Source organism: Hemiscyllium ocellatum, chromosome 7 (assembly GCF_020745735.1).
Source record: "Hemiscyllium ocellatum isolate sHemOce1 chromosome 7, sHemOce1.pat.X.cur, whole genome shotgun sequence".
In the NCBI taxonomy this organism is placed as follows: Eukaryota; Metazoa; Chordata; class Chondrichthyes; order Orectolobiformes; family Hemiscylliidae; genus Hemiscyllium; species Hemiscyllium ocellatum.
Window position 1 is genome coordinate 93,386,086 of NC_083407.1, and position 26,627 is coordinate 93,412,712.

Consider the following 26,627-nt stretch of genomic DNA (forward strand, 5'->3'; position numbering starts at 1 on the left):
ACAGATATTTGGAGGGTGTTCAGAAAGGATTTACAAGAATGTTGCCAGAAATGATAAGTTTGAGTTATGAAGAAAGGCTGAATAGACTAGGACATTTTTCCACTGGAGTGTAGGAAGTTGAGGGGTGAACTTGTAGATGTTTATAAAATCATGCGGGACATAGATAATGTGAAAGCAAAGGTGCTTTCCCCAGAGTGGGGGAGTTCAAAACTAGGGGGCACACTTTTAAAGTGAGAGGAGAAAGATTTAAAAATGACATGAGGAGTAACTGTTTTACACAGAGAGAGGTTTGCATGTGGAATGAACCTATAGTGGATGCAGGTGGATGCAGGTACAGTTACAATATTTAAAAGACAATTGGATGGGAAACATTTTGAGGGGTATGGCCAAACACAGGCAAATGGGACTTGTTTGGTTTGGGGAAATGGACTGATTGGACCAAGTGTCTTTTTCAATGCTGTAAGACTCTATGACTCTAATTTTGAAATAGTTTTTCAAATATTTATACTTGTTATGGACTGTCATGCTTTTTATCAAATTTTCCCATCTAGCATGAACAACATGCTCCTCACACATATATAATTAGTTTAAGTTTAATACTTTAGTTTTATACAGACTTATGTATGTCACTTCCACTTGTAATAAAAAAGAATGTATCCATGATAATTCATCTCTAAGCAATCTTTTAGTAAGTGATCATTCATTAACTGATGAAGGGCTCCTGCCCATAACATTGATTTTCCTGCTCCTCGGATGCTGCCTGACCTGCTGTGCTTTTCCAGCACCACTCTAATCTTGACTCCCATCATCCATTAACAGTCTTGCATTGCACAAGTTTTGTAATAATCTTTTTCTAGGTTGGTCTGCTAACCTGAGGAAATGAGTTCAAATGCATTCAGTAACTCATCCTGAAACCTGTTTGTGTCAATTTGACTTGTATAGATGGGGTTTAAAGATCTCCATTACAGTATCATTTCCTTTTATTGTAGGGTTTTCTTATTTTCTGATCAAGATACTGTCCAACAATATACCCACTGCGAGGGACCTTTAAACAATCCAATGAGTGTTTTCTGACTCATTTCTTGTCTCCACCCATACTGGTTCCTTTCCTGATCTGCTCAGCCAATGGTCTTGCTCTCTCATACCTTCATGGTTTTATTATTAGCCTGCTCCTCCTTACTAGTTTTATTTATCTTTGTAAAATGCTAAATCCCCTGGAATTAACATTTAGTTAGCTCCCAACATTTTCCACCACGTTCCATGACTCTGAAATAGGTATTAGATCAATAATAGTGTTTCTACAACAGTGAAGTGTAAAGTGAAAGTGAGTTTTTGAATTTCACAATCATTGTTGCACTGTGAACATCTTGAATCAGCTCCAGAACAAAGAGCAGGGAGAGTCGATTCTGGATGTTTCTAACATATTATTCTCTTCTTCCTTCCTAATAGGTGCTTCTGTAAGTTTAGACAGTGGGATCAATTATGCAAAGTATTTCCTGCTAAAATTTAAAGCATGCATCCAACTAGACAAGATTCTGCAATATTCACTGTGTGTATCTTCCTAAAAGGATCTGCAGGCACAGATTTAAGGACAAAGCAACCTGGTAGTTTGGAAGTCTGCAGAATGAAATAAACAGTCTTCCTATAAACCCACTTTTAGCTGTGAATCTCCAATCCTCCACCAGCCCCACCAGTCAACTGAGGAAGTTGGTCACAGTGTGTGACAAGTTGGTTTAATCGCTGCGCCTGTCTGAACTCCAATCTAATCAGTGAAATGATAAACACTAGGAAATGTCTGCTTTATATTTTTAATGTGATCCACAGAATACAAGATAACAACATATACCAAAGGACAGAACATTTACAAATTATCTCCCAGTTACAGTAAAATTTACAGATAGGAACCCCAGGTCCCTTCACTCTTATTAATGAACAAATAAAGTACAATTGATAACATTTTCTGTAATATGAATGAGGTCTTCTTGTGTTCAAATCAAGCTCAGCTTTTCAGAAGTTGCATTCCTGGTTAGGATCTTGAATCATCATTTTGTTCCTGGAATGAACACAATCATGGTAATGGTCATTTTCAGATGAATGAGTTCAGTATGAGTTTAGTGCGTTATGATCATGATTGAGAGACAATTCTCTGACACAAAGGACTGATTTATACTTACGTTTGATGACACGTCAAACAATGTTTCTGTTGACTTGCTGTTCCACTGTTAAAAACAAATTAAGATTCGTTGGTTATTAAAGGGAATCATATCTTCCATCTGTTATTGAGCATTGAAATTGTTTTTGGACCAAAGGTTCCCCTGATTATTAAGCCATTAATGAGGAAATGTTATTGGTTTAAATTTACAAGGTTGACACATACATTGTTTAAAAGCAGAGTTGCTCCACGCTTTAGTAAAATGCAATTGAATCCAAATTTCAACAGCTTATTTGTGTTGATAATATAAACACCATATATTGTCAGACTATACTCACATCTAGAGAATCTTCCATTGATGTTTCTGTTGATTTGCCTCTCACCTGGAATATGCAGATTTATGTACTTAGTAGTTTCAAAATAATCTTCATTTTTAGATTCAGCTCGAAAACAGCAGTTTAAATTATATCAAATTGTAAATAAGGCTTTACACCAGTGTTAAAATATTCAGATTACTCATGTTTACATGAGGTGTTTGTAATTAACATTGAATATTCGAATTATCTTCATCACGGCTTCATTGTAATGCAGAATTAGGCAATTTGGCCCATTGTGTCTGAATCAGCTGTCTGAGTGAGTGTTGTGACTTAGTGTCATGTTCCTGTCTTTTCTCATAATACTAAATATATTTCTATTTGTTTCAATTGAATCTGTCTGCATTACATTTCCATGCAGTGTGTTCGAGACCACAACTACTCGTTGTGTGAAAACCTTTTTCTCTTCTATCATATTTGCGTCTTTTTCAAATTATATGATATCTCTGTTCTCTTGTTCTTGATGCATTTATGACCAGGGAACGGTTTCTTTCCATCTAGTTGGTCCTAACCTGTTTTGATTTTGAAACCTCCTATCAAATTTCATCTTAGTCTTCTCCTTTTCAAGGGAAACAGACTCAATTTCTATAATCCCATGATTCTATGAACTTCTACAATCTAATTTCATAACTGAAGTTTCTCCTCCATGAAAACGTTGTTGGAAAACTCTTCCACACTCTCTCAAATACAAACACATTCACCTTGATGCATGGTAACCAGAACTGTATTTTGAAGATCTCACTGTATGGCTTTTAAGCCAAAGCTTTCATTGATTATTAAGTTAAAATGAAGAAATATTAACTCTTGCACCTTCTATTCTCTAGTCATCCATTTAATTTACTAAGAGCTCTGAGCTGACTTTATTGCGATGCAGTTAATTCCAAGCACACTTTTTTGGATAAATCATTATATGACAGAAGATCTCAAATGATACTCACATTTAGAGAATCCTCCAATGAGGTTTCTGTTGACTTGCTGTTCACCTGAATTAAGATATGGTAGAAAACTTAGCATTTTGCAGATAATCTCGATTTTTAAAATTATCTCAAAACAGAATAGCTAAATTATATCAGATTATAAATCAGAAAGTGACAGCTCTTTTATGTTCAGAGTCTGGATTCAGTGCTGGAGCAGAGAAATCCTTGCCAAACATCTCCTGTGCACCCCAGACCCTTCTATCCCAACTACAAACAACACACAAACACAAAGTGGGACTATGGGGTCGATGGACAGACAAATGGGGGCTGACATTCTCCATTGATGACTACATATTTTGTCAACACTGCCAGATAATTTATAATCAATTGGATGTGGAGAATGACAGCTATGTTGTCCTCATGAAACCATCATTTTCATCCCTCCAGTTATTGGAAACTTCTCAATGTTAGAAATCAATCACCATCCACTTAACATGAGTCCAACAACTGAAGTTGATAACTATCTGATGTTGTGAGAGTTAGCTCAGTTGTTAGGTGGTGAGAGTTTGATGTAGAGCAATGCCAACAGGATATAGCTCAATCCTTGCATTAATTAAGATAATTTTTGGAACCATGCCCCTCATCCTGCCCCATGGCACTAACCATCGTACACAACCCTCAGTTAATGAGTATGGTCCATGAAAAGCTAGCGAGATTAATATAAAATAATAAATACTCACATCGGGAGCATCCTCAAGGGATGTTTCTGTTGACTTGCCATTTGCCTGGAATAAAATATTCAGATTCATCAGGTTATTGCAGGGAATCAGTTTAATATTTTGTAAGATATTTTGTGTTACAAAATTATAGTTAAGTGAATTAAATTTTAAATTAGTACTACAATATCATATAAAATGCAATAATATATTATTATAATATTATAACAGAAATTATTTTAAGCCAAAGATTTCAGTGATTAATACACCATAATTTAGGATTTATTTATGCTTAAATTTATAGGTCATAGACATGCATTTAACTAAACGAAATACAACTGCTGCCTCAGACTCTATTCTGATGCAGTTGAATCCAACTTTCGACAGTTTACATTTGTTGATAGTTATGACAAAAAAATCTTAGATGATAATTACATCAGGAAGTTCCTCCAATGATGATTCAGTTGACTTGCTTTCCTCCTGGATTAAAATAATCAGATTGGAATGTTTAGCATTTTGAAATGTGGAGTCAACTCAAAACAAAATCATTCAATGTCTACAGGTTCCAAATATGGAAGTGACTACACTTTGAGTTTTCAAGTTGACAGTCAATGGCTCAGTGCTTGCCCTTTGTAAAAGGCTGTTAGCTCAGTTGGCTGGACAGCTGGTAAGTAACACCAACAACCTCGGCTCAATTCCTGCACTGGCTGAGGTTGCTGTTAAAGACTCTCCTTCTCAAACTCACCCCTTATCTGAGGTGTGGTGACCCTCAGATTAAAACCACCACCAGTTGTATCTCTCGCGAACAAAAGAGCAGCCTATGATCTGCTAGGACTGTGGGTGGAGTGGAGGAATCCTTATTGAATATCTCAAATATAGTAATAATCAATACAATCTGTGGGAATGATGGATAAATGAATGGAGGCTCTGAGTCTCCTATTGATTGAGATTCATTGTGAAAAATCTACAGATCCATCTAGGAATGACAAATAATTAGTGTTTAGCATTGGTAAAATTGTAAGAGACACTGCTTTGCTAATGTCATTGCTTGTGCCTGTCCATCCCTATGGATTTCAGTTAATTTTGTCTTCAGGGAAGAACAAACTTTCTCTGAATTTGAGTTTTTACATCAGACTGACTCCCCTGCCTTAGTATCTCAGACTAAAACAATTTGTTGTCTGATATTCCACTCTGACACATTTAGAAACTGGAGTTGAAGCATTTTTATGAATATTTCTGATCAATAAGTAAATAATCTGACAGATTTCTAATTTATACTCACATTAAATGATTCCTCGTTTAACATCTCCCTTGACTTAGTTTTGACCTGTGATGAAAAGTGAATATTTCTCTATTTAGCACAGCAAACTAATGAGAAATAAAAGTTATCTGCAGTATTAAAAATCTCAAGAAGTGGATAGGTATATTTATGAGATTACCTCATAGCTGTTTTCGCTTGATTCTGAAACATCGCTGTTGCTGTCAACAGTCTTCAACCCTTGACACTCCACAACAACATCAACGATCTCATCAGCAAAATATTCAACATGGCTTTTGCACAAACCTTTCTCCTGTCAAAGCAGAATTGATTAAAATTACACTCAGTAAATCCAATGATGCAAACCCTCCCTCCCCCCGCTCTCCCCCCCCCCCCCAGTACACATGCTGGTTTGGGTGTGATAATGTGATTTTCAAACTTACCGCGGTCTTTCTGGGGCGGAAGTAACAGCTGGCGTCATCAAACTCTAGTCCAGAATTCTTGGAGCAGACAGTTTCTTTCACAGAGAATGTTAAATCCACATTGTATGACAATTTTCCAGTGCGATGAATCTAATGAGGGAATCAGTTTGTCATTATCTGACTGCATCTAATGTCATTCAACCCTGCCTAAAAACTTGTTTCACGCATTTGTTATGTCTTGACCTCACTGTACTATTATTTCCTTAGCTGACCTACCACATCTTCCATTCCTAAAATTGAGGTCAATCAGAATTCTGGTGCCAGTACCTAACTGAAATCTAGTTCAATTTATCCCAATGCTCATTGTCTTACATTAAGTACTAGCTAAGCAGCACCTTGAGTGTAAAATTACTATCTACTTTCAAATGTCTACATGGTATCATCTCTCCCAACCTCCAAGCTGATTCACCAGCCTAAGTGTAATATTACATTCTGTTCCTGTTTAATAATCAGTACTAAACTGCACTCAGTAATATTCTTGTAGAGTTTAGAGAGTGAAACAGACTGAGGCCAGGCCACACTTACATCCTTCACCCTTCTCCTGGTTATCCCACACAGATTGCTGGTCTCGGTGATTTGGTTCAGTTTTATAACAGACGCTCTCAGAGCATCCTTAGGGCTCGGTATTCCTGTTGATAGAGAAAAGGTTAAGTTGTACAAAACATTCCAGAAATCTTCAGCAAATTATTTTTGCACCTCGGTGATATCTGAGTGAATGAACCTCATTGGCAATAACTCGTTGGTTGATGAGGAGCCGCGCTCTCTCTGGGACCTACCTGAGCAGTGGAGAATCTGCACTGCAGCAATGGTGAGGAGGAAGGCTTTCATTCTGCCTCTTGTGTGATCAGCTGGCTGCTTTCTCAGAGTAAAGGAGCTGCTTCTCTCTCTTACTCTGCCCTTTCCTTGCTGCTTTCAGTTTTTATATCCTACACCCCTACCACATTCAAACACTGACTCATATTTACTCAGTTTTGGTGGTTCTGGACAGGGGAAGCTGTTGCCAAGAGGTTCAAATATGGGCAGAGCTTCCTCCTAGTATCGTCATCATGTTTAGATTTAGTGAGATCAGAGGTTCCTTCTCAGAATGTGGAATAATCAAATGACAGAGCACAGGAACTGGTCACCTCTAAGTGTACAAAGGCACCTTCAATCCACTATAAATTGCTCACAGAGCTGAGCTTCCAATTATATATCTGTGCCATTACTAAAATTGCCTATTTCCATCTCTGTAACATTGCCCAATTTTACCCACACATTACCTCATCTGCTCCTGAAACCTAAATTGTGCATTTGTTACCTCTGGACATCATTATTCCAACATTCTCTTCACTGACATCTCACTTCTTTCTTCCCAAACCCGAAATCATTCTGAATTTTCTTGCCTAGTATCTAACACATGGAACAGGAAATTCGACGTTTCGGGCATAAGCCCTTCTTCAGGAATCATTCCTGTTCCTTGGATGCTGCCTGACCTGCTGCCCTTTTCCAGCAACACATTTTCAGCTCTGATCTCCAGCATCTGCAGTCCTCACTTTCTCCTAGTACCTAACACATGTCAAGTTCCGTTCACCCTCTCTTTCACTGCCTTACTTTGGCTTTCAGTTAAGCAACGCATAATTTTCAAATTACTATCCATATTTTCAAATCCTTGCTTGGTTTCAGCTTTCCCTATCTCTCTGCTGTCTTCAACCTCACAGCACTCCAGATTTCTGCAATTCTTTTCTCTTGGCCTCTTGAGCTTGCCAGGTTTAAATTGCTGCACCATTTAATATAGTGATGTTATCTGCCTGGAAAATAAGCTCTAAGACTCCCTCCCTCTGTCTCACTTTCAGCCTTTAGGATTCTATGTCAACTCCATGTCTTTGAACATGCTTTGGCCACTTGGATGCCTTTACAGGGTAGTTGATCAAGATGGTCTGAAGCAGCCTGCAAATTTTGTTAAGTTATGGGTACTGCATGAATATAAATTGTTGAATTATTCTAATGTCATCAGTTACTAACACTCTGGATTGCCCTGGACTATCCTAATTTTGGTGTGACATGCTGGCAAAATAGTTAGCACTGCCACCTCACAGTGCTAAGGACTCAGGTTCAATCCCATCCTTGGGCAACTGTCTGGGTGGAGTTTGCACATTGTCTGCGTGGGTTTCCCCTGGGTGCTCTAGTTTCCTCCCACAGTCGCAGCGATGTGCAGGGTAGGTCAAGTGGCCCATAGTTTCCAAGGATGTGTGGATTAGGAGAGTGTGAGGATTGTAGGTCAGAGTTGAGAGTGTGGTGCTGGAAAAACACAGCAGCTCAGGTAGTCCCGAGAGAGCAGGGAAATTGACATTTTGGGCAAAAGCCCTTCATCAGAAATGATTAGCCATGGGAAATGTGAGGTTATGGAGAATGGATGGTTCTTGGTGGGATGCTGTTTGGATTGGATGTACTGACTCATAGTCATTGAGTCTTACGGCTCAAAAATAGACCCTTTGGTCCAACCAGTCTATGCTGAACATAATCCCAAACTAAAGTAGAGCTGCCTGATCCTGGCCCATATCTGTCCATGCCTTTCCTATTCATGTATCTATCCAAATGTCTTTTAAACATTGCAATAGTACCCATATCCACCACTTCCTTGGTAAGTCCATTTAAAAAGCGGACCATCCTATGTGTAAAATAATTTGCCTCTTATGTCGTTTTTAAATTTCTCTCCTCATGAATCAAATGGCCTCTATCTGCACTGTAAGGATTCTATGATGCATAATCAATAACTGGGAAATTTATGTGCATGACCTCAGAAAAGTTAGTAGTTACAGTTCCTCAATAGATTCAATCTGTTAAAACAAAGGGTAGGGTCTTAGTGGCTACCCTAAAGTAGGCACATGAAATATTTGCCGTGCCATTGTCAGCAGTGTGAGGACCTCTATTCCAGATTCCTGGTGACAATTGGAATCAGCTCCAACAGTTCTCCCTCCATTCAAATGCTATTTCCTGTCCCCAACTACACTAATTCATGTCCAACATTTCTCCTCTCCCTAAGATCCCCTGTAGGTAGAGATGGAATCACTAATCCCCTGCTTCCTTGGCTTAACTACGGTGCCCACTGTGCTTGGCAGAACTGCTCCAGAGCAGCCGGCCACTGATTGGCCACCAGATAATTAAGGCCAGTTAGATGAAGGTTGAAAGCAGAGGGCGCAAGTGAAATTAATTCTTTAATCTGTTCTTTTGGAATCACTTCTTCCTAAATCAGTCAGTGGTGCAGCTATTTTTCTATTCCCTCAAGGGATGTGGGCATCTTTGGCAAGGCTAGAAATATTATTATTGCTCATCTTCACTAAACCCCTAACATAAACCACCCCCATGTTCAATATCATCAAATGGTGAGATGTTTGAATTGCTGAATGCTTTTGACCAGTGGTCACAATGTGGGGGTGATTTGCATCCAAACTTTGTGTGACTGTGTTCACAAATGGAAACTTTGATAAAAGTTTGTTTACTTTACGAATCTAGGTCATTGGAGCATCTATAGCCTATGCTGCATCAATGAAGGAGCTATGGAGAAAAATTGCTGAAGTGAGCAGGCTACTTTGCAATGTGTCCCTGACAACAGAAACTATTCAGCTCCATCACGCGTAGGAGCTGCAGAGAGAGATTTGATTTGGCCTGGGGACTATTGACTGTGGTGTAGATATCTGTGGTTAGGCTTCCTGCCTCCTGATTTGAGTGTAGGCCTTGAGGTTTGTGTGGGAGGGGGAGGAGGGAGGAACAGTAGCAAATAGAGAAACGTTTGGGATAAACTAACATTAAATTAAGGAAAGATAAATTCCATAGGGAAACAGGTGTCATATCTGGACTAAATCATTCATTATATTGGTTAATAATGTGACTGTAAATGATTATTAAAATAGGAAAAGTTACCAAATTTGGCAGATTGAAATAAATTTTAATATTGTGACAAATTTGCTGGTGAATGTTAACTGTTCCTAATTTAATTGAAGTTAGTACACAATTAGGCAAAAATGTACTCAGTATCAACTGTTATTCGTGTTTAATCTTTAATATGAAGAATTCTGAGTTTAGAGTGTAGGTTTGCTCGCTGAGCTGTAGGTTTGATATCCAGACGTTTCATTACCTGGCTAGGTAACATCATCAGTGACGACCTCCAAGTGAAGCGAAGCTGTTGTCTCCTGCTTTCTATTTTTATCTTTCTCCTGGATTGTGTTCCTGAGGTTTGTGGTGATGTCGTTTCCTGTTCGTTTTTGAGGGGTTGATAGATGGCATCTTGGTTGCTGTTAGACAATATTTATGGATAAAATGTACGTGATGGTGAGGCAGCATGCTCCGCATTGTACAGGTTCCTATGTCCGAACACAATATTAGCAAATGAGTGCCAATATCACAGCTGGTAGCCAGTTAGCCGCAACTTCTGAAAAGTTCTGATCATCAGTAACCAGGGTACAAAGGCTTACATTACCTTTTGGGAATATCACAGTCCTTGCATTGTATAGAGAATACCATCAGAACCAGAACCATAGTTGCAATATCTACGCCAACCTGCTATTGAAACTCATTACATCTGAGATGGTACCAATGACCTTCCCCACCGTAAAACAACCCCCACCCACCCACCCCACCAGGCCCCAGTTATCTGCTACCACATACAGAACTATAGATGTTGATCAGTTGCATGAAAGTCATTCCAATAGCTAAAGTGACTCAGGTGGGAGCCCTGCTTGCATGACTAATACTGCTGGTTTTTGAACAGTTTTATTTATAAGCTGTGACTTCTTTCTTTAGTTTGCATTCTGCATTGATTAAGTTAACTGAGTGCTCCGGTTTCCTCACTATCCAAAGATGTGCAGGTTAGGTGAATTGGCTGTGCTAATTGCTCATAGTGTTCCGGGATGTATAGGTTAGGTGTATTAGTCAAGGGGAAATGTAGAGTAATAGGATAGGGGAATAGGTCTGGGTGGGTTATTATTCCAAGGGTTGGTGTGGACTTGTTGGGCTGAATGGTCTGTTTCCACACTAGGAATTCTATGATTCCATGATTAACAACTGAACAGCTCCAGCCTACATCCAGTTTCAAACTCTCTTGATCTCTTACTTATGGAAAGAATCCTATATTTTGCCTGAAAAGTGAATTAATTTCCCAATACACCGAGATTGTATTGTAGCACCTTCAACTTCAATCCACCTGTATATGAAATGCCATGAATATGAATTCTGGCAGAGAGCAAATGTAAAGCTCCACTGAACATTTGGGGCTGCATGGAGATTCAGTGGTTAGTGCTGCTATCTCACAATGGCAGGGACCTGGGTTCAATTCCAGCCTTGGGTGACTGTATGTATGGAGTTTGCTCGTTATCCCTGTGTCTACATGGATTTCGATCCACAGTCCAAAGATGTTAAATTGCCCCATAGAGTCCAGGGATGTGTAGACTTGGTACATTAGCCATGGAAAATGCAGAGTTATAGGGTAGGGATGTAGGTCTGGGTGGGATGCTCTACAGAGGAGCAGTGTGGACTTGATATACTCAATGGCCTGCTTCAACATTATAGGGATGCTATGATTTACTGACTGAATGTTAATGCACATGAACTGATGGCATTATCTTATGTTTTTAAGTACATTTGTAATTCTCTGCCTTTTTTTGTCTTTCTTGCTTGCCTGTATTATTGTGTGTCTGAGTTTGTTGTGAGCCATTCCCCTAGGATTGGAATTCAATAACAAAACCTGCTTTGTCTTAACCCTAAAGAACTTGCTGTGAATTAGTTTTAAATTGGACTTCACAAATAGGTTTAGGGGAAACACACAGTCACTTATTTTTAACAGTTAAAAGAAATAAGGAATAAAGTTAAAAGTCACCCCTGTTATGGACAGGAGAACAAAAAAAATTAAATTCACTTCTCCCTCTTTTTCCTGACAATAGATGCATATCATGTTTCTTCATTAATTCTGCTGGTCACACAAACTTGCATCACTGTAGGAGCAGATCCCTCAAATCTAGAAAAGTATGAGAGGGGTCTTGATGTACAGCAAGCAGAGCCAAAGAGACTTGTCCAATTAAGCTTTCTTCTTGAAATTATGAAATATAGTCCAATAGTGACATGTTATCAGGCTTCTCACTATTTTCCTGCCTGCCCCCCACCCAACCCCCCAATCCCACCTCCTCAACCGAGTGTATCTCCTGTGTAAACATCACTGCAGAAGAAAGAGCCTCATTTTGTTCTCCACGAAGGGTCATTAAGCTGACTTTATTCTTGGAAAAGCTGAACAAGTTCTTCATAAACTTAATTCAATCTACTTAGCCTGAAACTTCATTCGGCAGAGAAAACCATGGTGAAAACATTGTTGTCCAAATGTCTTTCAGTGAGAGCTCTGGTTCCCAGAAAGATTGACATCAATCCTCACAAAATGAATTGGTATGAAGTGCACTTTTAAGTGGGTTGAATGGCTGGTTGTGATGTAGAAACCAGAGGACACAGCTTAAAAATACGCGGTAGACCATTTAGGACAGAGATGAGGAAAAACTTCTTCACCCAGAGAGTGGTGGCTGTGTGGAATGCTCTGCCCCAGAGGGCAGTGGAGGCCCGTTCTCTGGACTCGTTGAATAAAGAGTTGGATAGCGCTCTCAAGGATAGTGGCATCAAGGGTTATGGAGATAAGGCAGGAACAGGATACTGATTAAGGATGATCAGCCATGATCATATTGAAGGGTGGTGCAGGCTCGAAGGGCAGAATGGCCTACTCCTGCACCTATTGTCTATTGTCTATTGAAAGTTCAACTGAATACATGTTTCTGAACTTAACAGAGGTTTGTTCTGAATTGTTGGTAAGACACCATTAGTTCCTTGATAACTTAATTATTGTTATTGTGTTGCCTCAAACAACTCGTGGGTGAAGCAGTGATGCACCCCCTGTGACAGCCTAAATCTGGATATTGCTATCTTATGGGCAGAGATGTAGACTGTAAAGCCAGTCTGAGCTATCAAACAGGATGATAATGATTGGTTCTGAACTGAGGAAAAGTAGAATGTCCAAATTCCTGACATTTAAGTTGACTTTGACCAAAAATTCTGGTCCAGATCATTATCTTCTCCTGTAGGGTCAACAATATTGATTTGATCAAAGAATCCTGCAACTTCCAAGTCTTTTCCTTGTTCAACTTACTTAGTCCATTGTTCTGATGGCCATATGTATGATTTATTTTTAAGAGATGATTTTAGAGTGATAGAGTAATAGAGATGTACAACACAGAAACAGACCCTTCAGCCCAACTCGTCCCTGCTGACCTGATATCTTAACCTAATCTAGTTCTGTTTGCCAGCACTTGGCCCATATCCCTCTAAACCTTTCCTATTCATATACTCATCCAGATATTGTAATTGTACCAGCCTCCTCCACTTCCTCTGGCAGCTCATTCCATACACACACCACCCACTGCATGAAAAAGTTGCCCCTTAGGTCCCTTTTAAATTTTCCCCCCTCTCACCTTGTACTGGAATCCCCCACCCCAAGGAAAAGACCTTGTCTATTTACCTTCTTCATTCCCTTCATGATTTTATAAACCTCAATAAGGTCATCCCTCAGCCTCCAAAGCTCCAACACAATATTCCAAGGAAAGCTTCACTTTCCTTTGTATAAAAGGTATAAAAAGTTCTAATGGGCCTTTCCCTTAACGATCCAAATTTGCATGAATTAGTGACACAATATAAATCTTCAATGGAATGTTCCAAACCCACTAGCTGCTGTAATGGTGTTTGGAGGATGCATGAAATCTGTGGAACTAAAAAATAAATTTTGAAGGCCACTAGGACTGAAAGAAAGTCTGCTGAGGTTTCACAAGATTACAATAGTGCATTGAGAGATAAGGTTCTCATCAGCTCTTGGACGAATTGTGGTGGGTTGTGACACTATGCTAGCATGGAAAAGTACTGACCTGGAGGAGTCGGAGATCTGAGGTTGTTCTGTACCTGTGGGATGCCACTTCCACAACTCCCATCTCAGTGCTTGCGTTGGTCCTTTCATAGAATCAGAGGTCTATGACCCAGCCCAGAGATGCTGCCGCCTCAGAGGATGCCTCACTTTCCCTCACTTCTGGTATATCTTCAAATACTTCACCTTACTTCAGTTGAATCTTCAACTCAGGAATGCTTCTGGGTATTTTCTTCCCATGTGGTTGTTCAATCGTAACTAATAGCCACTATTGTTCCCTCATGTATCATCAAGTTCCTCTGAGAGAAAGGTTGTCCACCTTGGACTTGTATCTCCACTATTGCTGACACGTTGTGTTTCTGGTCTCTACATAAAGCTCAGGTCAGACTTCTTGGTACCTGTTGAATAGTGTTAATTGATGGATTGTACATGATGGTAAGGCTACATCAGTAAACTCTGTGCTGTACAAGTTCCTATAATCTAGGAGAGTACAACTGAGAACACAGTTCATTTCAAGATTTCATTTATATATTAATTTAACTTTATCTGTACTCTATCTATTTCAGCCTTAAAGTTCAATACCGTCTATAGTGTTTAATTGTCTGTAGCTGTTGACTGCTCATTGTGTTTGGTTAATTCAGCCTGGAGTGGTAAATCAAAACCAAAACCAATTAAACTGAGGCAAGCAAGTGGAAACATGGCAGCAGACATTTTAGACCATTAAATAAAACTTTGCTCAAATACATAACCTGGAGTATGCCACTTTTACATATCTGCAAAGCAGAAAACACAACTCATCCAACACCAGAACACTTTGAAGAAGAGAGTTCCTAGATTTTATTAACTTTTTTATTGAGAAAGTGATTCCTGATTCTGCATCTGAACAGTTTCTCTGTAATTTAATGATTTGACTACATTTTATCACAGCACGGAGAAAATAATTTCTCTGTATCCAACCAAGCAAATCTCTTTATCACATTAACTTCCTCAATCTGATCACTCCTCAGTCCTCTATACACAAGAGAACATAAGCTACCTCTCCTGGCACAGGTTTTATATTTCAGCTGTACCCTGCTGTTGAGCATTAATATGGGAGAGTTAAAAATAAAATAAATGTAAATAGACTGGAGTTGGTGATGGTGGATATCAGAGCTCCACTGTATTCCAAAGTACATATCCTATATTTTCTGAACTTGCTCTCCCTATTTTCCCAACTGTAAACCCCAGGCAGATAGACAACTGGAAAAGGTATAAAATTTAATTCAGTTTAATAATCACAGATTTAAGAATGCCTACAGTGTGTCAAAAGATCAGTCGGCCCATCAAGTCTGCACTGGCCCTCCAAAGAGCATTACACAGAGACCCAGCACCCTCACCTTGTCCATGTAACCCCGCATTTCCAATGGCTAACCCACCTAGCCCACCTAGCTGGACACCATGCTAATTTAGCATGGCCAATCCACTTAATCTGCACATCTTTGGGTTATGGGAAGAAAGTTGAGCACCCGGAGGAAGCTCGTGCAGACATGGAGAGAATGTGCAAACTCCACGCAGACAGTGCTCACCACTGAGCCACAGAGCCACCCCAGGGTAACGTATTACCTGAGGAGGTCATACATGCTCATTGCAGGCAGCCATTGTTGATCCATCTTTATTGACATATCCAAAACAGAGAAGGCAGTGAGGAGAATAATATACAGACTGCTAAATTTTGCAATGAGAATGAATTGCTGTTCAGTAACAGTGAACATTGTTGCCTAGGTGAGTGTTGAGAATGAGGCTATCAAATGGTTAAATGAATGGACAGCCTCTCAAACCCCAGGACTGACTCTGAAAAATCTCACAGGTTTTTGGGACCTTTCACAAGATGTACAGTCAATAACTAAACCCTCAGTGACTAATATTGACACTGGCTAAGATTCTACTCTCAGTGGGAGTAAATGGCCTTAAGCCAGGGTAAGCCATCACTTGCTGATGATGAATTAACACAATCTCAAGAGAAGGGAAGGGGCATTCAGATCAGAGATTAATGGTTGCTTAAAAGCAATTCTCTTTTCTCTTTCCTTTATCCATATTGGGGTTTACAATCAGGAAAAGGTCATGTTTGGAAAAACTTAGTCAGTTATCTGTACTGCATTGACGTGTGAATAATCATCCTTGAGTTGGAAACATATTGGATTGGATGATATTTGTAAAGTGAAGAAGCCTTTTCTGAAGGCTCAATTAGATAGCTGCTGAAGGAGATCAAGGAGTTGCATTGCTGGCAGAAATGCAATACTATTTCAATCTCAATGATTCAGTAACAAAGTGATCTTTTATTTAAGAAAGGTTGAAAGAACAAGCCCTAGGAACTATAGGTCAGTGATTCTGACATCAGTGGTGGGAAAGTTGTTGGAGGGGGATGCTGAGAGATAGGATTTATATGCATTTTTAAGAGACATGGACTAATTAGGGATAGTCAGCTTGGCTTTGTCCATGGGAAGTCGTGTCTCGCAAGCTTGATTGAGTTTCTTAAGGATGTGACCAAAAGGATAAATGAGTGCAGGGAGAGTGCCACATGATAGACTGGTTAGGAAAGTTAGATCACATGGAATTCAGGGAGAGCTTACCAATTGGATACAAAATTGGCCTGAAGGTAGAAGACTGAGGGGGGAGGGGGGAGGTTAGTGGAGTCTTGATTTTTAGACTGGAAGCCTGTGACCAACGGTATTCCACAGGGATCCGTACTGGGACCACTTTTGTTTGTCACTTATGTAAATGATTTTGGTGAGAATTTAGGAGGCATGGTTAGTAAATTTGCAGATGATACAAAATTGGTGGTAGTGTATAGCGGACAATAAAGAAGATAATCTAAGATTTCAAAGGCATTTTGACCAATTGACCACTGGGCTGAGGAGTAGCAGATGGAGTAATTTGGATAAATGAGAGATTTTGCACTTTGGTTAAACAAACAAGGGCATGACTTATGCAGTCAATTGGTGGTGTTGCCCAACAGAAAAGTTTCAGGTATGTAGCTTTTTCAAAGTTGCATCACAAGTAGACAGGGTGGTTAAGAAGGGGATCTTAAGACAGTTAAGAAAATGCTGACCTTCATTGGTCAGACCTTTGAGAATAGGAGTTGGAAGGTCATGTTGGGGCTGTACAAGACATTGGTGAGGCCACTTTTGGAGTATTGTGCCCAGTTCTGGTCGCTCTGCTGTAGAAGAATATTATTAAGTTGGAGAGGATGCAGAAAAGATTTACTAGGACGTTGCTGGGAATGAAGGATGTGAGATACAAGGAGAGGTTGGATGGGCTGAGACTTTTTTCATTGGAGCATAGGAGATTGAGGGGTGACCTTATAGAAGTTTATAAAATCGTGAGGGGCATAGATAAGGTGAATAGCAAAGGTCTTTTCTCTAGGGTGGGGAGTTCAAAACTAGAGGATATATATCTAAGGCAACAGAAGAAAGATTTGAATGAGACATGCGGGTCACTTTTTCAGGCAGAGGGCAGTTTGTATGTGGAATGAACTGCCAGAGGAAGTGATTGATGCACATGCACTTGCAAAATTTAGAAGATAATTGGACAACTACGTGGATAGTAAAGGTTTAGTGCATTATAGGGAAAATACATGCAGGTGGGATTAGCTTAGCTTAGAAAACTTGGATGAGTTGGAGTGAAGGATCTGTTTCTGTGCTGTCTGACTCTATGACATTATCATCAAGAGTCTAATTGACATCAAACCGTGATTTATGTGGAAGAATAAAAAGACAAATTCGTTCTGATGGAGAAGGGTCACTCGGGATAGGTTGAAGATGCTAGAGAATGAGATGCAAGCCACTATTCAGTTGTTGGATTTCTCGGGGTGTCAAAAATATTCTATATTTGATGTTTGCTGTCATCATCACAAGGCCAAAGGTCTTAAAGTGATTTTCTTGCAGGGCTTTGACCTTTGTTGTATATTTTCCTTGTGGTCAACATTAAAGGGTCATTCTTACAAACAATGCTTTGCTCCTAATATATCAGACTGTTAGCTTATGTACAAAACATCCGGGCTATTGGAGCATTGCCCAGCCTGAGCTGAAACCTGTCCTGAGCTACAGAGCAGGTTAATACTTGATGCCAACACACACACTAACAAAAGAGAATAGAGCAGCTTGTACTGCTTTGACAGATATCATTCCTCACACTTCCCCCTCTTCTAGATATACCATGTAAGGTGTGACACTTCGCTAACTTTACTAATGACAGTAAGGTGGAACTGTAACTCTTATTTACATGTCTTGGTACTAATTTACAGGAGTTTACATGAACAATGACAAGATACAGCTCTCAAATATAAAATTCACCTGGAGCAAGTCCCATTCAAGTTTCAGGAGTAGCTTCTGATGACAATGTTTGTCATAGTCGACTTCAAACATCATCAATGCCCTTTCCTCTGAGACGATGGTCAAATTTTCTCAATATTTGATCATTGGGCTGGTATGGTAGAAAGTAATTTAGAGGTTTATGCTCGCAAAGGCAGGTGTCACTTGCATTGGGGTTGAAAGATTATCTCAGACCGGTTAAATAAAGGCAAGAAAGACAACTGTCCTGAATGAACTGATTCCCATGTAGCATGGTGACAGACCATTTGCACATCAGCCAGAGTTCTGGCAGTCATGTGCGGCAGTAATTTCTGGGTAGTTTAATGTTTCTCACACTGGACCTTCTGGTCACATTTACAGAATGTGGATTTTGGAAAATGCAGACTGAGTAATAAATAAAGTCATGTCCACCAATGGAAACTGCTCCTGAAGGGAAAAACAAACCAGTGGAATGCATTGAGAATGAAGCAGAAAACAGCCAAAAAAATGTAGGATCTTGAAGGGCCTGCACTGTGTTGACAAGTTGAAGACAGAAATTCTCTTTTAGCCTGTGGCCAACTGAGAATTTATTGCTTGGTGTAAAAGTTTTCAAATGATTACTTTGACTCTGAGACTGGTGTCTCGAACAAAACTGGGCTTTGTTAAAATCAAATGCACCTTCTTAACTCATTTCCAATAACTCAGAATTCACAACTATCACATGCTGCAAGAATTGACACCAAAAGCACATTTTCTGCAGATGGTATATGAAATATTCTAATGTCATCATCCAGGAATGATAGCTCCACTTTAATAAGATTTTGCTACGTTGTTAATTAACCAACTCCCAAGTCGGGTTTTAAAACTGTGAAGTTCCAGTTCCCCAGCAGCTAGCAGTCGACGTGAGGAATGTGGTCACAGTGTGTGACAGGTTGTTTTCAGCACGGTCTCTCTGGACTCCCACCCAAACAGCAAAATAACAAACAACTTTTAGAGAAACATCAGGAAATATTCTCTTTAAAATTTTAATATGGTCCACAGAGTACAAGACAATACACACCAAAGGACAGAACATTTACAAACTATAGAATCTTCCAGTTACAGTGAAATATACAATCAGGAAGTCCAGGTTTATATATGAACAAGTAAAGTACAATTGATAACATCTTGTTTAATTGGAATGAGGTCTTGTGTTAACACCAAGCTTGGCTTTACAGAAGTTTCATTGCTGGTTAGTGTCGAGATCCTGAATCACCATAGTGTTCCTGGAATGAACAAAATGAAGACAACGATCATATTCCGATAGACTGTTTTCAATGCTTTATTGTTAGAGATGATCATGAATGACAGACAATTCTCTGGTAGAAAATCCCAGTTTTATACTCACGTTTGAAACCTCCCGCAGTGACCAGTCTTTTGATTTGCTTAACACCTGTATTAAAAAAATCAGATTATTGATTTAATGCCAGGATTCAATTATTTATTTTGTTATTTTTCTAATCTATTAGACTCCTTTCTGAATAACATAATTCTATACTGTGACATTTAAAATGAAGGTGCAAAGTTAGCTCCTTCAATTTTGAAGTTGGAATTCAGACACTCAGTACTGGAGTGGACAACTCCTCATCAAGTATCTCTTGCTCTCCAGCGCAGTGATAATCAATCCAGTTCTGGAACAGTGGTACTGTGGTATTGGTGGATACACTAATGGGGAGTTAGATTGTTGATCAGTTTACGTTTGCTGCATTCTCTCAAGAACACAGGAACTATTGAAAAACAGGAAGTGCTGGAGAACCTCAGCAAGTCTGGCAGCATCTTTGGAAAAAGAAACAGATTTAACGCTTCAAGGATAGTATGACTCTTCTTCAAAAGCCATGCTGGACTTAACATAGCATTTCTATTTCTTTCTCCACAGCCCCTGCCAGAGCTGCTGACATTCGCCAGCATTTACTTTCAGAATCTGCATTATTTTACTTTTGCACTGCAATAAATATCTGGTAAATCTTGAACATCTAAATGTTGATTCCATTACATTGTTCTAGTGTGAAATGATATTCACGAGAAAGCATAAGCATCTCTACTTAGGCTTCTCTCAAAATCCTTTGACTAGCACAGCGGAAGATTCAGCAAAATTCATGTGTTTGTCTTCCTTCCCCTACTGAATCTGGGTGATACTAAATTCAATAAAAACGCCACACAGTACTGTTACAGGCTCCACACTAAACAGAGAAATCCAATTTATTGTCGACAATAATGTTCTGGTGAAAATCCAGATTTGGACTTACGTTTGTAGACTTTTGGACGAGAGGTTTTTCTGGCTTTCACCTGAATTTAAATAGAAATGTTTTAGTCCTGGGGTAGATTTGATGAAGCACTAGTTTTAGCATCACCACTAAATCAATAATCCAAAAAAAATTAAATAACGAGATTGTAAATTGTTAGCTTTCTGTGATGCGGTGCAGTGTTTCAGTGTGGAACGGTGAAGGCATCACCAGATATATGGATAGTTCATGGTAGAACAAAAGTGAGTGCAGTCCTGGTACAGTATGGTCATTGGTCAAAGTATTAATGTAATAAAATGGACAGTGTTATGTTAACCTTAGATAATAAAGACTAATTATTTCCTTGAAGAGCAACAAGCAATAATAATATTTCTGCACAGACTTATAGCCAGGAGCGGCTCTGATTGTTATTCCACTGCAACAAGGGATCGCCGAAGGAAGAGTTTGAAGATTTGAAATACAACTTTGAGTCTGACGAAATCTGAGTCTAGGATAAAACACAAAGTCAGAGATCCTATTGCCCCGGTGAGTTTACTGGTGAAGTTACCTCGATGCTGTTTTCACTGGACTCAAAGGATCCACTTCTGCTGTCAAACATCTTCAATCCCCGACACTCCACGTCAACGTCAACAATCTCATCCGCAAAATATTCAACATGGCTCTTGCAAAATCCTTTCGTCTGTCAAATGCAATGGGAGAGTATTAAAGTTATTGATCACAATAGCTTTGGCAATCACCAAGGGAGTTTTCATAACATAATTCATTGCACATTCTACTTTTAATTGTATCTCAACTAGAATGCACAACCCTTTCTACCATATAGGCATTACAAATAGCCCTCTGTATGATATAAACCAAGTCATATAGTCTTTTCTATCAATATACATCACTCTTTCTATATGATACATCGATGAACATGATCTCTAATTCAGGCCACATCATCCTTCTTATGACATAAGATCCTTTCTGTGATATTAACGTGATGGTTTGGATGCGACAATGTAATTGGGAACTTACTGCAGTCTTTTTGGTGCGGAAATAGCAGCTGGGATCATCAAATTCCAGTCCAGAATTCTTGGAACAGACAGTTTCTTTCACAGTGAATGTTAAATCCACATTGTACGACAATTTCCCTGTGCGGTAAATCTAATGAGAGGAAAACAGTTCATGAGTGTCTGACTGTGTCTGGTGCTCTTAATCTGAGCTGATTCACCCACAGCTTAAATGTAATATAACATTCTGCTTCTGTTTAATAATCTGTGTGGAACTACACTCTAATATTTTTGTAGAGTTTAGAGAGTGAAACAGACAGAGGCCAGGCCACACTTACATCCTTCACCCTTCTCCTGGTTATCCCACACAGATTGCTGGTCTCAGTGATTTGGTTCAGTTTTATGACAGACGCTCTCAGAGCATCCTTAGGCCTTGGTATTCCTGTCGAGAGAGAAAAAGGTAAGTTGTATAAGACATTCCAGAGTTGTTCAACAAATTATTTTTCCACCTCGGTGATATCTCAGGGAGTGAACCTCATTGGCAATAACTCGTTGGTTGATGAGGAGCCACTCTCTCTCTGGGACCTACCTGAGCAGTGGAGAATCTGCACTGCAGCAATGGTGAGGAGGAAGGCTTTCATTCTGCCTCTTGTGTGATCAGCTGGCTGCTTTCTCAGAGTAAAGGAGCTGCTTCTCTCTCTTGCTCTGCCCTTTCCTTGCTGCGTTCAGTCTTTATATCCTGTGCCTCCACCACAATCAAACACTGACTCATGTTTACTCAGTTTGGTCCTGGGCAGGGGAAGCTCCTGCCAAGTGGCTGTAATATGGGCAGAGCTTCCTCCCAGTATCGTCACCATGTTTAGGTTTGCTGGCAATGGGTTAGTTCAGAAATTTTTCAAGGCTCCTGTCCTTGTCACAGTGAGAAGATGTGACAAATGGTTATATAGTTATATTCCTAAATAATAATCTAAGCATTTTGTCCAATAGTCCAAGTTCAAGAGATCAAATCTCACTATAGCATCTGGGAACTTTTATGTTTGATTCATTGGTATTGTATTGAAACAATTATATTGTCTACAAATCCTTCAGGTTCACTCAAGTTCTTTTGAGATTGAGATCTAGTTCTCTGACCTACATGTGACTTCTGACCTATAGCAATGTGATTGGCACTTTATTTCCCATTGTAAGGGCATGAATGCAACTCACTGCCATCCTCCCAAGGTAATTCGAATGTTGATCTTTCCAGTAATGCCCAAATCCTGGGAATCAAACAAAAAAGACAAATTTGTAGAAATTCACACTCCCTTCCCTGTAGTGAACATAGATCTATTTGGACTGATTTTCATTTTATGTTAATGAAAATTGTAGTCGATAAATAGCTTGTAATGCTGTATCTTGCAATAGATGACACTCACTTAGGCTGAAATTGCATGCAGAAGACTCACCCAGCTACTTCAGGAAGATGGAATTCTAATGCTTTGATGTCCTGACAGTGTATGATAGTAATCAGGACAATTTCCTCACCAATATCACAGAGAATGATAGGTTCCCATAGATCAGTTCCAAGCTCTCTTCCATGTTTGTTAATTTTACAAATACTTTTAAAGGTTGGTTTCTATGCGGAATTTTACATTTTGTTCAAAGGAATAAAGAGATCACACACTGCCTGGAAATCGAGAAACAGATTGTCATCTCCAAATGTAGATGGTAATCATGTTGTGAAATACTAAGTTTAGGCTTTTCTGGTGGAAGAATTGTTTTCTTGACTCCACACTGTGGCCTTTTGGTCAGTTGGGACACCCTTAAATGTAAAATAAAAGGCACGCAGTCTCTTCCAGTGAGGGCCACAGGAAACTCTTAGTTCCATTTGACAAATAATTATCAAATACTGTCATAGATATTGGAAGCCATGAAAACATGGTGTTCCTTCATAGGTTTATGACCAAAGGTGAAAGCCTAATGGTGACTCAAAAACATTCAGCCGGGTAAGTATTAAATGGTTGGATATGTTGGAATGTCACAATTAAACGGTGCAATGTAATGTAAATGCTTTTAGTGCAAAAATCCATCATAAGGATTTCTCCTGCAAAAGTAAGTTCTTCCTTTAGTTGACCTGCCTTGTGCAATTATTGTCAGGGATTACAGGAATTTTACAAATATCAACTATAATGCATTAAAAATGCAAGGAAGTAGCATGTTTTTCATTGCTGCCATATTTTGGGCTGTGATTTAAACTGCTTGTTAAAAAGAAACAGCCTTGATTTTACACATATATGGAAATCCTTTCCCATTTCCTGATAGCTCACCTGATAGAGTGGAGTACTGTTGTGGAGCGGTTACTGATCATCATTAGGTCCCTGGTTTCCTTTCCTTTGATTGACTGGTATTCTGCTTCAAGTAGAAATGCAGTCCTGACAGCTTCAAGCCCTCTAAGTTTCTCTAATGGATGCCATAGACAATTTGAATGCTTGGTTTGATTTCAAAAGCTAAAATAGAAGGATTTGCTGACAGAGATGGAAGTGAATAAAGATTCAAGTGTGGTGCAAACACTAACATGTTCCTGTTGAAAGTGTGGCATCAAGCAGCCCAAGGAGCCAATGGGAATGGTTGGTAAACTCTTAACTGGTTGGAGACAGACATGGCACAAAGGAAGATGACTGTGGTTGCTGGATGTCAGTCATCTTTGCCAGGTAAAAACGAGGACTGCAAATGCTGGAAACCAGATTCTAGATGAGAATGTTGCTGGAAAAGCACAGCAGTTCAGACAGCATCCGAGGAGCAGGAAAAATCGATGTTTCGGGCAAAAACCCTTCATCAGGAATAGAGGCAGAGTGCCCGAAGGGTGGATCTCTCCACCCTGCAGGCACTCTGCTTCTATTCCTAATGAATGGCTTTTGCCCGAAGTGTCGATTTTCTTGCTCCTCGGATGCTGCCTGAACTGCTGTGCTTTTCCAGCACCACTCTAATCTAGAGTCAGTCATCTCTGCTCCAGGGCATTTATTCAGAAGTTCCTCAGAGTAGTATTCACAGCCCATCCATTTTCAGTTGCTTCATCAATGACCTTCCTTCCATCATAAGGTCAGAGGTGCGTATGTTCGCTGATGATTGCACAATGTTCAGCACCATTTGTGACTCCTCGGATATTGAACCAATGTGTGGCCATTGGCAGTAAGAACTGGACAACATCCATTGGTCTGAAAATTGGCAAGCAGCATTCATGACAAGTTCAACAAGAGAGAAACTAACGATTACCCTTGAATATCAGTGGCATTACTATAGCTGAGTTGCCATTGTCAATTTCCTGAGGGTTTCCATTGTCCAGAAGTAAACTGAAATAGTCATATAAATACTGTGATTACATGAACAGATTCTAGGCTGGGAATTCAGTAACGAGTAACTCATCTCCTGGATTTTCAATGATGTTCTACCATCTACAAAATGTGAGTTAGAAATGTGATGGAACATTACCCACTTGCTTTAATAAATGCAGCTCCAGCAACATTCAAAAGGAATTGACACCACCCTGGGCAGATCAGTCCAGTTGATTAGCACCCCATTCACCAAAATCAACATTCACTCCCTTCACCACGGTTGCACAGTAACAGCCATGTTCATCATCTACAAGATGGACTGGAGTAATTCTCTCAGGCTCTTCTGACAGCACCTTCCAACACCATAGCCTCTACCACCTTGAATGACAAGGATAGCACATACATGGGAACACCACCACCTCCAAAATCCCCTCTAACCACACACCATTCTGACAGTTATGACTGTTGTGGGTACAAAATCCTGGAACCCCTCTGCCACCAGCCCCATTGGTCTATCTAGACTGCAATGACTGTTGTAGCTCAAGAAAGGACATCACCGTCACCTTCTCCAGGGCAATTATGAATGGGCAATAAATGATGGCACTGCTCCCAATGTCCACATTCCATAACCAAATGGAAACAATAGACTGGAACTTATCACTTCTTTTCCTCTGTTACTTTATTCTTATATTAGATCAATCTGTCTATCGATCTAGCCATGTAGCACATAATTGCTGTGCCAAACATTTTTTTTAGCTTTCTTTCAGGTTTAGTCAGTAGATGTTCTTCCACAATGTGAGTAAATGGATAAACTGCACCACAGCAGCCTAGATGGTCTTGGTAAATCCCATGGTGTTGAGTGGCTGCACAGAGGCCTTGAACAGAGTTTATATGAGTTAAAAGGCCTACTCTTGCAGTGGAAGATCAACTTGGGTGGTGTAGTTTCTGATGAGAATGTGCTACCCCCTTCCAGTCATGCTACAGAATCTCAGCTTGGAGGGGTGGGTTGAACCATATGGGATGGTGTGAGGGAAGGTGTACTACTGCTTGCCTGTTATAAGTTTTCTGCTGACATGAGTGGGTGTGGAGATGTTTACCCTGGTCTGGGGAGCAAGGAGGAGGTAGTTTCAAACGATACCTATGATGATGCTCTTTTTTGAGTTGGGCTGCATACTGAAAAGTTTGTGTGAGCATTCTATGACCCAGAATTCTGCAGATGGGTACATGACAATGTGGTTGAAGGGCAAAGGTTCTTATGGTCTTGGTCTGTGATTTCCGTGAGGTCATGCCCATTTTACCGAGGAGGTTGTTGTGGATTGTAACTTTTTCTGAACTCTTGTGCATGTACGTGAGGTTCTGTCAAGGGTAATCAATGTGCTTCAGGTCCGGCTATATTGATGATGTTCAGTTGCCTCTTAGCGCTGCACTGTGAAGATAGAATGTGATAGAGACTATTTTATTGGTGCTTGGCTTTAGACTGGTAATGGATCCCATTAGTAGTACTCATTAGTAATGGCCTACACCAGGGAAGCCAATAACTTACCAGGGAAGCCTTATGCAAAAATGGCGCTCTTGAGGAATTCCATTTCACAGAATCAAAAACAGCCAGCAACTATCAATCCCTAATACCAATTTTCAAGATCACCTTGGTTCACCAGCTGAACATTATGCTTGAAATAGAATATAGAACATAGAACAGTACAGCACAGTACAGACCCTTCGGTTTTCGATGTTGTGCCAACCTTTAGTCCTAATTTAAGATCAAACTAACCTACATACTCTTCAATTTGCTATCATCCATCTGTCTATCTAACAGTTGCTTAAATGTCCCTAATGTATCTGATTCTACTACCACTTCTGGCAGTGCATACCACGCATCCACTACTCTCTTTAT

At 39.7% G+C, this 26,627-nt stretch overlaps 2 protein-coding genes across 2 annotated transcripts; both read right to left on the reverse strand.

Moving 5' to 3' along the window:
• Nucleotides 1-1,794: 1,794 nt before the first annotated feature.
• Nucleotides 1,795-6,787, reverse strand: LOC132817550 (secreted phosphoprotein 24-like). Its single transcript, XM_060828053.1, has 11 exons — nucleotides 6,676-6,787; nucleotides 6,425-6,528; nucleotides 5,861-5,989; nucleotides 5,599-5,730; nucleotides 5,442-5,486; nucleotides 4,595-4,639; nucleotides 4,184-4,228; nucleotides 3,465-3,509; nucleotides 2,491-2,535; nucleotides 2,175-2,219; nucleotides 1,795-2,053 (listed from the first exon to the last, which is right to left on the reverse strand). Exons 1-11 carry the CDS (start codon nucleotides 6,725-6,727, stop codon nucleotides 2,027-2,029), a joined length of 714 nt encoding a protein of 237 aa, XP_060684036.1. The 5' UTR covers nucleotides 6,728-6,787; the 3' UTR covers nucleotides 1,795-2,026.
• A 12,402-nt stretch (nucleotides 6,788-19,189) lies between these two features.
• Nucleotides 19,190-22,184, reverse strand: LOC132817551 (secreted phosphoprotein 24-like). The gene is made up of 7 exons (XM_060828054.1): nucleotides 22,012-22,184; nucleotides 21,761-21,864; nucleotides 21,448-21,576; nucleotides 20,978-21,109; nucleotides 20,434-20,473; nucleotides 19,536-19,580; nucleotides 19,190-19,413 (listed from the first exon to the last, which is right to left on the reverse strand). The coding sequence occupies exons 1-7, from the start codon at nucleotides 22,061-22,063 to the stop codon at nucleotides 19,400-19,402; spliced, it is 516 nt and encodes a 171-aa protein (XP_060684037.1). The 5' UTR covers nucleotides 22,064-22,184; the 3' UTR covers nucleotides 19,190-19,399.
• Between the last annotated feature and the right edge of the window lie 4,443 nt (nucleotides 22,185-26,627).

Bases quoted from the DNA above. Each gene is read 5' to 3' on its own strand.
- LOC132817551 (XM_060828054.1), bottom strand. From the start codon at position 22,063: ATGAAAGCCTTCCTCCTCACCATTGCTGCAGTGCAGATTCTCCACTGC. The intron at 21,865-22,011 runs GTAGGTCCCAGA...CTCTCTCGACAG, and splicing joins GCAGATTCTCCACTGCTCAG to GAATACCAAGGCCTAAGGAT. The intron at 21,577-21,760 runs GTAAGTGTGGCC...TCCTCTCATTAG, and splicing joins CCAGGAGAAGGGTGAAGGAT to ATTTACCGCACAGGGAAATT.
- LOC132817550 (XM_060828053.1), bottom strand. From the start codon at position 6,727: ATGAAAGCCTTCCTCCTCACCATTGCTGCAGTGCAGATTCTCCACTGC. The intron at 5,990-6,424 runs GTAAGTGTGGCC...TTCCCTCATTAG, and splicing joins CCAGGAGAAGGGTGAAGGAT to ATTCATCGCACTGGAAAATT. The intron at 2,054-2,174 runs GTAAGTATAAAT...TGTTCATTCCAG, and splicing joins TGTTTGACGTGTCATCAAAC to GAACAAAATGATGATTCAAG.